Source organism: Haliaeetus leucocephalus, unplaced genomic scaffold (assembly GCF_000737465.1).
Source record: "Haliaeetus leucocephalus isolate CR32 unplaced genomic scaffold, Haliaeetus_leucocephalus-4.0 Scaffold0, whole genome shotgun sequence".
NCBI lineage: Eukaryota > Metazoa > Chordata > Aves > Accipitriformes > Accipitridae > Haliaeetus > Haliaeetus leucocephalus.
The window spans coordinates 28,758,434-28,772,757 of NW_010972436.1; the positions used below are offsets into that span (position 1 = coordinate 28,758,434).

Sequence of the window (14,324 nt, forward strand, 5' to 3'; positions counted from 1 at the left end):
TTGACTAGTATAGATGTAATCAGTGAGTCTTGGTCAAGCCTGGGTTTTCTCCTTGCATCTGTGGTTCTGGGATGGGTCAAAAGAGCACTGAAACCCTACAGAGAGGTCATCTCCCACCCAACCCATCTACCACAGCTACCATTCAAGCCAGCAGACTGCGATGACTAGCAAGAGCTCGCAGTTCTTCGCAGATGGCTACTTACCAGTCACGCCTGAATTAGAGCTAGCAAGAGATAGGAAATACCAACAGCTGGCCTCTACCTGCAAAGGTTTATGGGCCAAGGGCTTCTAATCCCATTGAGAAATGTTTGCTGAGCAGCTATATAGGTCTTGCAATGCACAGGAGGAATAGGTCTCAGGAGTTATGATGGGCATAAACGATCCATGTGTTAGCTATGTAAAGTAACATGGACAAAGGGTGAAAAACAGTCCATAGGATGGCTAAACTGCACTGCTAATTATCAACCTTATTTCTATGCTTATTTTAATGATTGGTATGACCAACATTATCCCCTCTCAGAGGGAGATCTGAGGGGTGGGGGGGAGGACTAGATGTACTGGAATGAGGAAAGAAGGATGCCTGGGCTGAGCCAGGCTGGTAGTGGTAGGTCGGATGTTATCGGATGGGACGTTGAAGGTGACATTTCTCCTTTCAGGTTGTGAGCACAGTGAGTGGACAGGCAGCATGTGAAATGTCAGGGTAGTCAGCTCTCTGGAGCTGTGCCATGCTAGCAATTGTCTGGTAGCGCTCATAACCTTGTGACTTTCCCATTCTGCCTTGGGGTGAGTAAAGACACATTGTGACTTGGAACAGCCCCTGGCCCATGCGTCCTTCCCCTCCAAAGTCCAGTTCCTCCAGGCCTGAGCATGCAAGGGCTGTTTGGCCCACTAAACCCTGGTGTGCAGACCAGCAAAGGTCTCTGAGTAGTTACAGGCAGAACCTAAGTTCATCCATCCGCTCTCCTCACCCTCCCGTCCTGCTGGCCCACACACAGTACCCATACACACACAGAGATGTTCAGAGACGCACGCACTGGTGCAGGACACGCTGCACACAACTCCACTGAGAGACACGGTAGCACTGTGTTCCCAGCTACCCATGCAAATGCCTTTGGATGCATGCAGAGCATCCTTCCCCAAAACAGACACATGCTCCCCTTGCATTGCACGACACAGGTCAACAACAATACACACCCCTTCCTACAGACATACCCACCTATAGATCTATACATATACATACGGAGGCATTCATACACCATGCTCTGACAGCCAGGTTTAAATGCATCTGCAACATGAAAACCCCCCATACAGAGGCACTGGCCCTCCAAGCCTCCCTTTCTCCCGCCCCTGTCCCAAAACGCTGGGTCATTTTTTTGGTCGCTCCTCCCTGCCTGTTTCCAATCCACCAAATGTCCTTCCCGTAATAGAGTGACCACAACTGCACACCGTATTCCAAATGTGGTCTCCCTGGTGCCTTGCACGGTGCCAGAATAAGTCGGGCTGATTTATATTCCATACCCCTAGATAAACACCTCGAGACCGTGTTTGCATTTAACCAGCTGCCAAGCAGCCTTGCAGATGGTTTTAATGTGTTCTCCACGTGCATGTACCACTTGCACAGAACTCAGAATTGAGACTGGGGGAAGGAAAGGAAGGAGGAGGCAAGGGAAAAGTAGCAGGCAGGAGAGAATAGCCCTCATTGCACCCTGGGGATAGAGTCTGAGCAGTGAACAGGCATGGCCCAAATATGCCTCTCCTTTCCTCTCTTCCACCAAAGCAACGTGCAGCATGCTGGGATTTCTGACTAGGCTCAGGTGGGCAAGCAGAAAAGAAGAAAGAGCAAAATGAGAGATGTTTGTGGCGCAGCCCTTTCACAAAGCACTCGGTGACTGGCCTTTCTGCCTTCAAAAGGCAAGTCCCGCAGCAATGACATCAGAGCGTTTGCTTGCTCCATCCTGAATACCGCATTGGCTTGTGATAATGACTACGATTTCCATGCCCTGAGATTTCAACCCTCAAGGGCTAAGGAGAGCTGCAAGGCACATCTGTTCTAAAACTACGGTAATCTGTGTTACTATAATCACTCTGTAGTATAGTACTACTGTAAGGGAGTATTCATGACAGTCCAAGCAACGGTGAGATGAATGGGTACACTATAATAGTAACCTTCAGACACCTCAGGCACTGAGACACATGCCGTGCCTGGAGGATTTTACAGTCTAGCCTTAGCAGATGGGCAAAGACAGTCTGTGATAAAAAGGCACGCAGATACAGAGAAGGAAATCGGATTTTCTGACTTATACATGGCAAGTATATACCTCTCCTATTGTGAGTGATGTTAGAGTAAGATGTCATTCCATGCATTTTGATGAGGTGTTGGTAACTTCTAGTTAGATGGTGAACTGACACGTTTCCACACGTCTTGTCTTCTCAAAGTGCTTATTTCGTGGTGATGGTGGCGGTGTCCTCTGCAGAGCTGGACAGGTAGGAGCTGTCTGCTGGTGACGTGAGTCCCTGCCCCAGCACAGCCCCAGGAAGGCAGTGGGTGAAAGTAGCATTTAGCACCATCGTTCCCAACATGTGTCCCTCAGAATGAAGTCTGTATTTCCATGAGGGGTTTGTTGCCTGAACCCTTGGGGTTGCCTTCAGCTTAAGTTGAGGACTTGGGTGAGCTGGATTGATGGGCTGAGAAGTAAAAAAGACCCTTATAGGAAATGCATCAGGAAACGAGAGGAGGTGACCCTTACTGATGCAGGGATGTAGTGGTGGGAAGAAAGGCTGAGCTCTGCTGTGGCTTAGCTTGTCTTGAGAAAGTGATGAGCTCGGTGTCTCAAGACCAAGAGATGAGAGCACAATTACATACGGGAGCTGTGTATGGGGTCTTTGTGCCTGGGAAGGAAGGAAGGAGTAATCTGGACTGGTTTGGAATTTTTCTTGTCCTTGGAAGTGATTGCCACCAGTGTAAGTAAGATGATTTCTAATATCTGGAGTGAAGGTAGGTAGCCACTGGAAAACTGAGGTGTCTTTGGGAAGTACAAGGGACTCTGCTGATCATGAGACAGCGGCATACAGGACACTGAAGTAGGATGAAGATGCACTGACCTGTCCCAGCCAGCGCACGGATGGCAGCAGAGCTTGAGTGTTACACGCAGAGGAAGCTGTGAGTGACATGGTGCTCTCCTCCCAGGCCCATTAATGCCGCAGCCTCCATTTGCTCTAATGATACCACCTTAAAATCACTCAGGGACATGAAATTTACTGACCTCATCCTGAACATGATTCATCTGAAGGGTAGAAGCTCTCTTTTAATTTCCAGTATAAGCTTTGTTCACTGCCAGTTTACATCTGTTTAATTTTGCATTATTTTCCACTTTTGTAGTTCATCTGCCTTCATACTGCTTACCAATAGGATGAGAAAAACCTTCTTTCTCATTCTCTCTTGTTGGATTAAGCAGACCAAGCCTTTTATTCTCCTCCAGGGCCACCAGCGAAATCTTCCTACCCTACCAGTCCTTCCCTATCGCTGGAAGATTTTTTCTTTCTGTTCTTTTTCAACAAAGGGACTGCTGAGCTTTTCCCCGGAGAGGTTGTTTGACCAGTAGCAAGGATGTCTCAGGACCTGTGAAGCCTCTTCTAGCAAATTACTATGGGATGAAGAAGCAGAATAAGTCTTAGGAGACAAAGTTTCAATTCCTGCCTCAGCAGTTGACTTTTACCAACCTCACTTACCCGCCTGTGTTAGGTCTGTAGTCGGGGAGTGTGGTGGTCACCGGTCCTCACTTTCTGCACAAGTACAGTCACCCTGTCTCCCTGAACTCCTATCAAACTGTGGAGACAGAAAGGGAGACACCAGGATGAAGCATCTGTGAAGTCTCTGGAGAAGAAAAAGGTCTTGCCTCACTTTCCAACTACTCATGTTGTCCTGCAAGACTAATTTCTTTAGCACTAAAGTGGTCAGTGATGTCCTCTAAACATGAGAAACTCCAGTGCAATTCCCATCTTCCCTGTCTCTATTCATGAGAGTTACAGCTCTGAATTTGGAGGAACTTCACCCACATACATACATGCCTGAGACAGAAGCAATATCCTCTACTCAGCATTGCCTGAATGACAGATACACATCCCAGACACTTAGGATGTGGGATATGTATGAGATTTACTTATTTTCTTAAAGTTTATTAATTCCTTTTGACTTATATCTTCAGTGAATCCTACTATTTCTTCCAAGGAAAGAAACGTTTCGCATTCCCAGTTCACTTGCAACATGCGACTTCATGTCCCAAACCTACCCACCAGTATCAATTCAAACAGTATATTTGAACCTTCAAACTATATTTCAGAAAAAAAGAAGTTTTTCAACTTTTCATTCAGCATTTAGAACCAACTGGATCCCTTCTGATTTCTATGTTTCTAAATATTGTTAACAGTGTCTCAGGAGAGACTGCCTTATTTTTAGCATGTCAAAAGCACACTGCTTGCAGGTGGTGGGGTGTTTGGTTTTTTTTTCCTAATGAAAGCTTATAAAAAAGGCTGTAAAAAATGGATTTTATTTTTTATTTTAAAGCATAGCCATCAGGAAAAACTGTCGACTTTTGGATTTTTTTTTTTTTTATTGTTTTCCTGAAACTCCTCACCATTTTTCAGATTTCTTGTAATTCAGCATGGATCTCTTTTGAGAAATGACCAGGAGAAAAGGAAAACAACAGAGAGAAGCCAAGTTGTTAGTACTGTTAATAGTTTTATAAACCAATAAAAAAATATTTGGAGGAAATATTTGGGAAAACAAACAAAAAGAAAAGTCTGGTTTGGATTCCAGCAGAATGCCAATGGAATAGATGGTATTTCCCCCCCCCCCGCCCCATTTTATCATCAGCTCAGTTGTTAAGTGACCTCCAGAGTGAGTGAAATAGGAGAAAGTTGGAGGCAGAAGGTGCAGAATTTGGTCCCAGTTATCACACTGGTGGTCTCAAGCTGGTGAAATTAGTGGTAAAGGTGCCGCATGGCTGTGCAGACTAGAGGAGGGAGGGAGTGGAGGGAGGGAGGAAGCCAAGCCTGTGGGGAATCATAGAACGGTTTGGGTTGGAAGGGACTTTTAAAGGCCATCTAGTCCAGCTGCCCCTGTAGTGAGCAGGGACATCTTCAACGAGATCAGGTTGCTCAGAGCCCCGTCCAACCTGGCCTTGAATGTTTCCAGGGATGGGGCATCTGCCACCTCTCTGGGCAACCTGTGCCAGGCTTTTACCATCCTCATCATCAAAAAATGTCTTCCTTAGATCTAGTCCAAATCTACCCTCTTTTAGCTTAAAACCATTACTCCTTGTCCTATCAGAAGGTCGATGGTTTGTCTCCTTAGATGGGAGGAATGGAGGTATTAGAGATAGGAGTGAGAGAAGGACGGCGGGGCTCCTGTCTGGGACAACAGGCATGACACAGAGGGGAGAGACAGCTTTTGGCTGCATTAAAACCCAGGAATGTGGATCCAACAGTCACAAAGTGTGGCTGGTCCTGACGTCAGTCAATATTTCCATTTGAAAAATGCTTTCCAAGACTTGCAGTCAATGTAGGAACTTCTCAATTCATCTGCAACAAGGAGGTCCAGAGGCACCTGGCTTGACCTGGGGATGTTTCCCCCAACTTTCCCCTACCACGAACTAATAAGTGCAGTCCCTTTTCCCAACCCACTTTCTCTCCCCTTGCCCCCATGGTGCCCTGGATTGGTGAGACACAGGCACACTGTGCCTAATTTTAAGCTATGCATACGCCAGTTGGCTGGTCAGTCAGCAAAGGCACCTGCCAAATGCCCTTCCCTCTACTAATCACCAATCACCACGAAATTTGCAGGAAGGAAATGATGACTGAGATGTCTTACCCTGCTTCAAGTTTGGCTCAAATGGGTTTTCCAAAAGCAGGGAGAGAGAGGCAGGGGGTGATGGAGAGATGGAGAGGGGTTAAAGAGGTTTCTCTATGTTGTGACAGTTCATGATAATGATGACAGATTCATTTGCATCTTTTGGGGGGAGACTCAGATGCTTTCTGAAGATCAAGTCTCACCATATCCTTATCGTCTTTAATGAATCAATTCCACGGGTCAATACACAGAGGCAGGGAAAGATTTCAGCTGCAGTGAGAGGCAGCAAAGATGATCTTTTTTTCAAATTTCTGGGGCAGCTTATGGCTTCCCAAATCGTCCACATGATAAAGCAGCAGTCCAGAGGTGTGCCAACACTGGCTTGCACTGTGTTTCCTGCACTGAGCCTTCAACCCTTTGCTTTTGGGGAGGATTGTGAGGATCAAAGTAACCAAAAAGAAATAATTGCATACTTTGTTATCCAGAAACATCAGTTTTCTTTTGAATGAGTCCATTGCAAATATGTGTGTGTGTATGTTTACAGCATGAGGAGGGCGTACCCACCAGATATTTTTCCACATTAATATTTTCTGGACAAATATTGCAGTATGATACTAAATGAAACTACTTACAAGTGAAGGCTGACATTTGCAAGTTGTTCTGAAGATCTTAGAAAAGTGGAAGGTTTTTTTCTCAGCATTTCAGAGCATGACATTTAGATGAATTTTTTTCTCCTCAGTGTTGTTTCTCCACAGCATTCATTTTAAAGTTTACCCAAATTTATTTATTTTGTAAAAAGAATTGGTTTTATTTTAAGTAAGACCACTTTGAGGGCTAAATTAAATCTTTATTTACTTTCTTGTCTGCAAAAAAACCTCAGAGACAATAACATTTTGTCCTAATCCAAACTTTGTGGAGCACTTTTTTTTCCTTTTTCTTTTGATCCTTCCAGAGAACTGAAAAATAAATAAACTGGTGTTCACAGTGTAAGTAATCCTGCAACATAAGGAGCCAAAGGGAAGGGCTTTCCCAGTTTTCGTGGATAGGAAATCTAGTATTATTCTTCCTCTAATGTGACTGGAAGCAAAGAAAATGCAATAAACGTCTTCCTCCTTTTTATCACACCCATGCTGAGGGATTTTAGCTCCTCTACCCTCACTCCCAGTTAATGCTTTAGAAGATAGGCAGTGATTAGTCTAGTCGTTTTCATCAGCACTAAATTAAAGATAAGAAAACAGCTGTTAAGCAATGAGTTGTTTTTCATGTCCTAAAATACCAGCAAACTGAATTGATCACTGTCAGCTCTGACCCTGGAGCGCACCACACCAGCCAAAGGTCTTTAAAGCAATCCTGGATTCTTATTTAATTTTGTGAATGCACATTCATTATAAAGGATAAATTACTGTTTGGTTGAAAGATTGCTAAGGCACTAGCTTTGATATTAATGAAACATGCTGAGATCTTGGCCGTGCTTATCATTTCTTTCCTAGTGGAACTCTTCTGCAGATAAAAGCAGACTGTTCCATTTTATTTTGACTCGCACGTAACTCCTCTCTGTCAGACACTTTGTACGCTGTTGATAAACTCCTTCACGGGCTGCCATCGGTACAGAGAGCAGATGCTGCTCTGAAAGCAGAGCTGAGGCAGATTCACTGGTTTTTGCTTTTCACTTCACTCTACCGCAGCTGGATTTTAACTGATAGGTGCAGTTAATACAGCCCAACGCAAAGGCGTGTGTAAGCACCAGGCTAGATTTGGGTGCATATTCCTTCCTCAGGGACTGGAAATGCAGCCCACGTTGAACATCCACACCTGACTGGGAACTTGTTCCCTTGTGGGACTGGGAGCTTATGGATCAAAAACTGCAGAAATGGGTGGTTGACAAGCTGGAAGGATGTAAGATGTGGGGAACAGGGTTTGACTTCTCTCTTTTTAAAGCAGTGTTGAAAATGAGGTCAATTCCCACAGCTTTCAGAGGCCTGGAGGATTTCTCAGCCCTTCTAAATATGGATAAGTTCTGGCTTTGTCCATTGCAGACTGAATGAATAGAGAGTGAGGAAGATGAGACTGCCAGGAGGGTGAGCAACCCATTTCCCAGGGCAGTCTGCCTCCATCGCTGGTATCTCAGCTGCTTCAGAGGCTGGTGGCAAACCCCATGGGCTGCAGAGCTCCTTCATGACCCTCTTAGCCTACATGTTCACGTAGGACATGGTGCTGGAGCCCTTGAATGATTGGCTGGGACCTCTGTTTGTGAAGAGAGAAGTGAAGCTTCTCATAATTACGGGTTGATAGAAGACCTGCTGAATTACCCCTCAAGTTCTGGAGAACTGCAAAATGACAATTAAAGAACTTTAAATATATACTTATATACTTGCCAGTTTTCAAAGGTTTGAGGGAAAAAAGGCAGACATGAAAAGTGGGAAAGGAGTTTTTTCTTGGTTTGTATCTCTGCTTTTCCTTGCCCTAAGCACATAAATCACAAATCTCTGCAAATAAACTAACATACACAGAGGGAATAGGAGACCTGTGTATGGGGGGAGGCAGGATTTCTCCTTCAGGGCTATTTTGGCTTTCTTCAATGAACAAAAAGGGAGAACAAGGACGATTTAAAGAAAAATCCTGTAACAACCACCCCACCGTTCCCTTCTCAAAAGGTTAGGAAGTAGCAGTGAGCCTAGCAAAGTGGTAAAACAGAGAGAGAGAGTTCCCAGGATATTTGCATTCCTAAGGGAACGGAGCTCATGCAATTTGTCCACCTGCTCATTCTCTTTCTGCCCCTTTTCTGAAAACCCATGACTGAGCAAAGACCAGAAATCCAAAATAGGGAGTAAGCACGGGGGCAAGGCTAGGAAAACTCAACCATTGTATGCTGTGCTTGGCAGCAGGTGACTGGTCAATGGGCATGGCTCCAAGTCAGTCAGTGCATGACCTGCATCTTGCCCTGTGATGACATCACAGGGAAATGGTGGGAGAGGAAAGGTGGGACAAGTGAAGTCATAGGCGAAAAGGATATCAGATGGGAAAGGAAGCAAATCTTTAGGAAACTGAAATTCCATTGTTTCATTCCTTGTGAAGCAAAGTAATGAAATATTCTCTATTTATGGTTAGAAATATTGCTACAGACACCTCTCTATAGATTCTTGCTAGTCTTAGTGTTACTTAAAAGCGCACCCAAATTCAGGCACACAAATGCATCTGAGAAAGCAGCAAAGCATCATGGTATAGCATGGCACTGGCTGATGTAAATAATGAGTTAAAATTACAGCTGAATTTGGATTAATGGTCCGTAGGCATTAAATCATAGCCAATCTACTCTGTAGGCATGAGTACCTTTCAGGGAAGCCTGAACTGGTAGCTTTGAGCCTCACAGTAATGTAGCCACAGCATAATCTAGCTCCTTGGTAGCCTAGGCTCAAATCTGTGCTGCCATGTCAAGGCTATACCCAGCCAGGCTCCCTTGGGCATCTCCAGGTTGTCCATCAGTCTACAGAGTCCTGAATGCTCAAGTCCCCCTCTTCTCCACTCTGCTCTCCTGCCCCGATTTCATTTCTTCCAGCCCACAAGGGAAAGCAACTTTCCAGAATCATTGACCCCTCTCAGTGAGCGCTCAGCTAGTATCCCCTGTCTAACCATGTCCTGCTGAAATAAAACTTGAGAGAAGCTGCACCTTCTGGAGCTAAAGACTAAGAATTAAATTGCAATGATGCCCAAGAGTGGCTTTCTTGAATTGATCGACAGTGTTGTTGGCTTTTTCACGGAGAGCCCTCTCCAAACGGTGGGGCATTCGTGTCACCTCTGCGGGTCCAGTGACTTCTCTTTATCTTTGTGTCTCTTCCACAGATGGCTTTTGTCTTCCTGAGTGGGATGGTATTGTCTGCTGGCCCGAAGGTGTGCCAGGCAAAGTGGTGGCTATGCCATGTCCGGAATACATCTATGACTTCAATCACAAAGGTAGGTGTTGTCTGCAGTGTCAGCAGAGCCAGGCAAGCTGCAGCAAGGGGAGGCCTGGGAGTCAGAAAATTAGAAATCCTCTTTAGCATCCCTTTTTTATCACATGGTGACTCCCCTCCAAGCAGGACTAAAGCCAGGGAAAAGGAAGTAAAGAAACAGACATCATTTTTTATGCTGAAAAAAATGTTCTGTTTTAACCTAAACAATGACAAATTTCCTACCTGCCCCACCCAGACTCTAATAGGGCATCATAAGCACCGATTACATGTTTACAACTGAGTAGTCTTGCAGTGTTACAAACCTGTATTTGTTTGATGCCACGGACTTTGCGTAGCAATAGAAACCCACAAGATATTCTTCCAATTTATATTCTTCACTTCATAGGTTTGTTAATTCTAGCCCCTGATCTCTGCCCAGACCCCTACGGTGGGTATCTGAGAACAGTGCTGGTAACCAGAACATGTGAATTCTTCCCTATCTCTCATTCCCTCAGGCAGCACATTTCTTGGCTTGCTTGTGGTGCCGCAAAGTCTGTGCATGTTTTTAGAAGCAATTGAAGTACACTCGGTCTTCAGTGTATTTTCAAAGCTAAAGCATTCTCTTTTCTCAGGCAAAGCTGTGCACCCAAAGACTGAAAAATTGAAAGATTTAATTGAAAGAATTAAGACTATATGTTCCCAGAAGAGCACTGACGCTGTTTTCAGAAAACAAGTAATGATATTCCAGTGCACCCTGGTTGCACTCAGTCTGTCCTGCCTTTTCTGTAAGGGTCTGTGAGCTGAGCCAGCTTAACGCCTGGCTGATGACTTCTCGCAGAGACCCCTGCACATGCACTTCACATCAGAGGCCAGGAGGAACAGGCAATCGATCCTTTTTTTCTCCATAACCCAGCATGACATGGATTCCCCACCTCACTGATGTCCACTGGTCAAGTCAGCTAGGGTGGGATTCAGATTAAGACCCTTATATGCAGAGGTGTCTATAAATTCTCCCTCTGTAGTCACAGGACAGACACATCTGTTGACTGGTTTCATCTCTGTTAACTGTAATAGGATTTTTTACACACAGCACATGCAATGATAATCCCACACAGACATCTGAACAAGGATATTTTCATCTTATGAGACCTTGCCTTCTCTTCTTTCTCCGTCATCATGGGTAGGGTAGCCATAGAAAAATCTGTCTTGAGATGCACTGAATCTGTAAACAAAGAGCAGCATAATATAGATCACTGTTTATTTTCATAGGGAGAGCTGCAACTCTGAGGATGATTCTGTGCTTTGGGACTTTTCAAAGCTTCTCTCCTTCATTTGTGGACCCAGTATCTTAACCTAAATTAAGTGCAACTTGTTATTAGCTCTCTGGTGTTTCCCAGCTAGAAATTTTATAAAGTTGCTAAGGAGATGGAAATTGTGTTCCTGCAGCTGAGCTCAAAGCAGACAGGAGGCATCAGGGTTGATGGGATCCATCCCTGGAAGAAGTTTCTCTTGTTCTACCAGGTCTAGTCCTGTTTACTCTGTCTCTCGTTTCTCTCCTACAGGCCATGCTTATCGCCGGTGTGACCTGAACGGGAGCTGGGAATTGGTCCCAGGCAACAACCGCACCTGGGCAAACTACAGTGAATGTGCCAAGTTCCTCACCAATGAGACGAGGGAAAGGGTAGGCAATTCCATTTGTGCATGGAGCATGAAGTGTTGGCCTCATCCAGGGCTCACCTAAGGAGCACTGTCTCATTTAAAACCCTCGATGAACTCTCTAGTTTGCTGCCTCCTCTTGGAAACTAGCTCCGAGTTTTCCAAAGCCACATCTTTGTTTTGATGGGGAATTATTTGAATTGGAAGTTGTCCTCAAAGCCAGAAAACATTCCTCCAGCTGCCATAATCCCATTTGTAAAGAGATCTTGGGGAAACTTGAGGCGGGCTCAGGGGCACTAAGAAGTGATTGGAGGTTGTTCCATGCCGTTGAGACTCCCTCTTCCCCACCAGGCAATCCTTTTGCTACCAGGTTGTTACCAAAAATTCCAATGCTTATGTGCTTGTCTGTGCTAGGGGATGTACAAACACAGAGCTCAAAGTTGTGTCAATCAAACCAGTAGCAGCCCTGCTTCTGTAGGTGATTAAGAGAACCTCTTTATTGAGAGGTATAAATTAAGGATCAGACATTTTACGTGGTCTGTTCATTGGAGATGGGTGGGGACAAAGTCCTTTGCTAAAGCAAATTAACAGGTAAGAACAGATTTAACTAATTCTAGTATAGTCACAATTTTGAAACGGGGACACCAGTCCAAAGTTAGAAAAGGGATTCATAGCATATGGAGAGGGTTTGTATGCTCCCGGGAAAAAAAAGAAAAAAAAGGTCTCTATCTATACATCAGATCTATGGGCCTTATTTTTACACAAATTCAGGTGATTGGCAAAACAGTAGCTGGCAGAAATTTCCTACCTCTCTGTCTGGGTCTGAGCCCAGCTGGGGCTCTGTAGTGCCTCTGAATGTTTCCCAAACCGAGTGCATCACAGAAGCAGTTCTGTGCTAATGTGACAGCAAAGCTGTCAGTGGAGTCACCTGAGAGGATGTGACCTTTTTGTTTCGCAGAGAAAGACATTTCCACCCACACGCTGCTCTATTTCTGTAATTTGCAAAGAATTTAGCAGAAACCTCTGGTTTCTCAGTGGTACTTGGAAGACGTCCTCCTTGGATATGGGGTACGGCATTAGGGACTGATCATTTGCAGCAAAGGTTATTTTCAGACAGTTGGAGATAAATATCTAACCACAAGCTTCATGGTAGGGAGTAGGCTTGAAGATGATACACAGTCCCTTTGGGAGAATGTTCTTAATTTTAAATCCAACCACAGCATAGGTTTTTGTATTTATTTTTTTTCTCAACAGTGAAGCAACATATGAATGAAGCTGTTTAGTGAGCAAAGATGTTATTTGAACATCTGCATGCATTACATCACACAGTCAAGGAACAGGCAAGGTTGTATGCACCAGGTACTGCTCCAGCTACTTAATGGCAAAGCGTGTTGTCTCGGTGCTGGACGGTGTTCACTTTTAGAAGTTTGGTGGGACTCATCTTTTCCCAGTCCATATAGTGGAAAGAACTATTCTAGCACCAGAGGTCTCTGGGAAGTTTCTGGAGTAGGTGTCGGAGTCATTGAGCATCTTGCTCACGCTGAGAGCTTTACTAAGTTGCACAACTCCTTGACCTCGCTGAAGTCACTGTCTCCCCCGTCCCACCTCTCTCAGCCATGTCCTGAGATGGGAGTCATCTGCTGCAGACCTCTCCATCTGAGCAAGTCTCCTAGATTTCCCCTAGGGAAGGGAGGTCCCTTCTTTTAAACCTCCCATGCTGGCAGCTAGGACTTGGTCAAGGTAAAGCAGTAGGGGAAGGGTACAAAGGAGAAGAGAGTTGTCTATTTGTTAGCAGCACAAGGAAGAAATAGAGACCTTCCACTCCCAGGCTGGTAAAAAAGGCTGAAAGCAAAGTCTGTTGTCCTGGGTTTCATGTACTTGTCTTTGTTTGTGTCCCCTGGGTGTAGAGGTGGTCACTGCACAAACAGGGGACTTGGACTGTGCTTCCTAAAGGAGAGAAGTTAGATGAGGTGTCACAATGCAGAAGACTTCATTTTTATTCTCAGCCTCTGCTGTTACTTGGAAATTACTGCTCCTCATGACCTCTCCCTTTATGAGCTGTTTTGATAAACCGTCCCAATATAATCATCCTCATTATTCTGTACACAAGGCTCAGTCATCTTTTGCCATGAGTTTTCTGTTCTAGCTACACAGGGGTGAACTTAATGATATTTAACAGTAAGACAAATTAGACCATCATCGTTGTTCAGATTAAATGGGCAACATGGTATTGCCTAAGTGATGCCTGCCCAGTGCAAAGAACGTGAGAAAAAAATGGAAGTTTCCCCCAGCTTTGGAACTGTATCTTGATTAACAAATACTTTTCAACAGCATCTATTACTGATTATTATTATTATTATTATTACTATTAATCTTGTATTTGCAAGGGTTTGCTTTCCTCAGCCCAGCCCTGCACTCGCCTCCTAGAGATGCTGCATGCTGTCATGTAGTTGCCATGTCTTACCATAAAGGTGGCTGCATTTTAGTGACAAGTGAAGCAGTGCATATACATCCACTGTGGGTCTCTTGGGCCTTCCAGTATGAAAAGTGCTCTGGAAATAAAAGAAAAAAGGAATGACCTTTTTTTCTCAGTCGGGTGATGAGTTTCAGAGAGCAAGGAAGGCCTCTTGTCTTTCACACCCAAGCATGGCTCTGAAGCACTGGTATTAATAAACCTTTCTTTGATTTTTTCCTTGAAGTAAATATGTCAAGAGATGTCAGAATCAGGGAATTTGGCAAGATAGACTAGTCGTCTTTAGAGAGAGATTGTTTTCTATTATTATTTCCCCCCCTGGGGAACAGCATCTTTGCGTCACCAGTAACAGCTGCATTTAACCAACATTTTGAAAGGAGATCGTGGGCTGACTCCGAGTAGGACAGCATCCGAGCAG

General features: G+C 44.7%; 1 protein-coding gene across 1 annotated transcript in view; it reads left to right on the plus strand.

Annotated features, from left to right (window-relative positions):
* Nucleotides 1–14,324, plus strand: part of PTH1R (parathyroid hormone 1 receptor) — a 116,518-nt gene that overhangs the window by 71,421 nt on the left and 30,773 nt on the right. The window contains exons 3-4 of the mRNA XM_010561848.1: nucleotides 9,689–9,799; nucleotides 11,340–11,458. Coding sequence (XP_010560150.1) covers nucleotides 9,689–9,799; nucleotides 11,340–11,458 — 230 coding nt within the window. The remainder of the gene's footprint in view (nucleotides 1–9,688; nucleotides 9,800–11,339; nucleotides 11,459–14,324) is intronic.